Below are 616 nucleotides of genomic sequence, written 5' to 3'. Positions count from 1 at the left end.
GAGGGTCCCCTTCCAGGCTGCGCTCGGCGGCGGAGGGCGGGTCACCCTCCAGGAGGCGGTCAGGGCAGCGGGACTGGACTGGGAGGGCCGCCTGCACTGCGGACTGGACGACGCGCGCAACACGGCGCGGCTTCTTGTTGAGCTGATGCGGCGCGGGGTCAAGATGACCATCACCGGTTCGCTGGCGCCGCCGCCGCCGATCCAGCAGAAGGAGCAGCCCCCGCAGCTTCTCACAAGCTCTTGCGGTGGCTCATCTGTGCTGGCGCCGCTGCCGATGATCCAGCAGAAGCAGCAGTCGCCGCAGCTTCGCACAAGACCTTGCGGTGGCTCATCGGCACTGGCGCCGCCGCTGATCCAGCAGAAGCAGCAGCCGCCGCAGCCACACATGATAAGCCCCTGCGGCGGCTCCTCTGCGACGTGCTTCTGCTACTGCAGGGTACCGACCAGAGGAGGCGTGGTGTCCGTGCCAGGGCCGATGCAGGGCAAGTGCTTCTTCGGGTGTGGCAACTGGACGCCGGCCATGGGACCCGTGTGCCCCTACTTCGTATGGACCAACTGAATGAACCACCCATGGCAGGGCACCAGAATCAGTGTAGCTCAGCTGTTAGTGTAAATC

The 616-nt window shown here is 66.1% G+C and overlaps 1 protein-coding gene and 1 pseudogene across 1 annotated transcript in view; both read left to right on the top strand.

The window, feature by feature from the left end:
- Positions 1-610, top strand: part of LOC119279492 — a 1,130-nt gene extending 520 nt beyond the window's left edge. The window contains exon 2 of the mRNA XM_037560713.1: positions 4-610. Within this exon, the coding sequence (XP_037416610.1) occupies positions 4-559 (556 nt within the window). The 3' untranslated portion in view covers positions 560-610. The remainder of the gene's footprint in view (positions 1-3) is intronic.
- Positions 571-616, top strand: part of LOC119279491 — a 3,092-nt pseudogene continuing 3,046 nt past the window's right edge.

Source organism: Triticum dicoccoides, chromosome 3B (genome assembly GCF_002162155.2).
Source record: "Triticum dicoccoides isolate Atlit2015 ecotype Zavitan chromosome 3B, WEW_v2.0, whole genome shotgun sequence".
Taxonomy (NCBI): domain Eukaryota; kingdom Viridiplantae; phylum Streptophyta; class Magnoliopsida; order Poales; family Poaceae; genus Triticum; species Triticum dicoccoides.
This window is presented reverse-complemented; position numbering and strand designations above follow the sequence as displayed.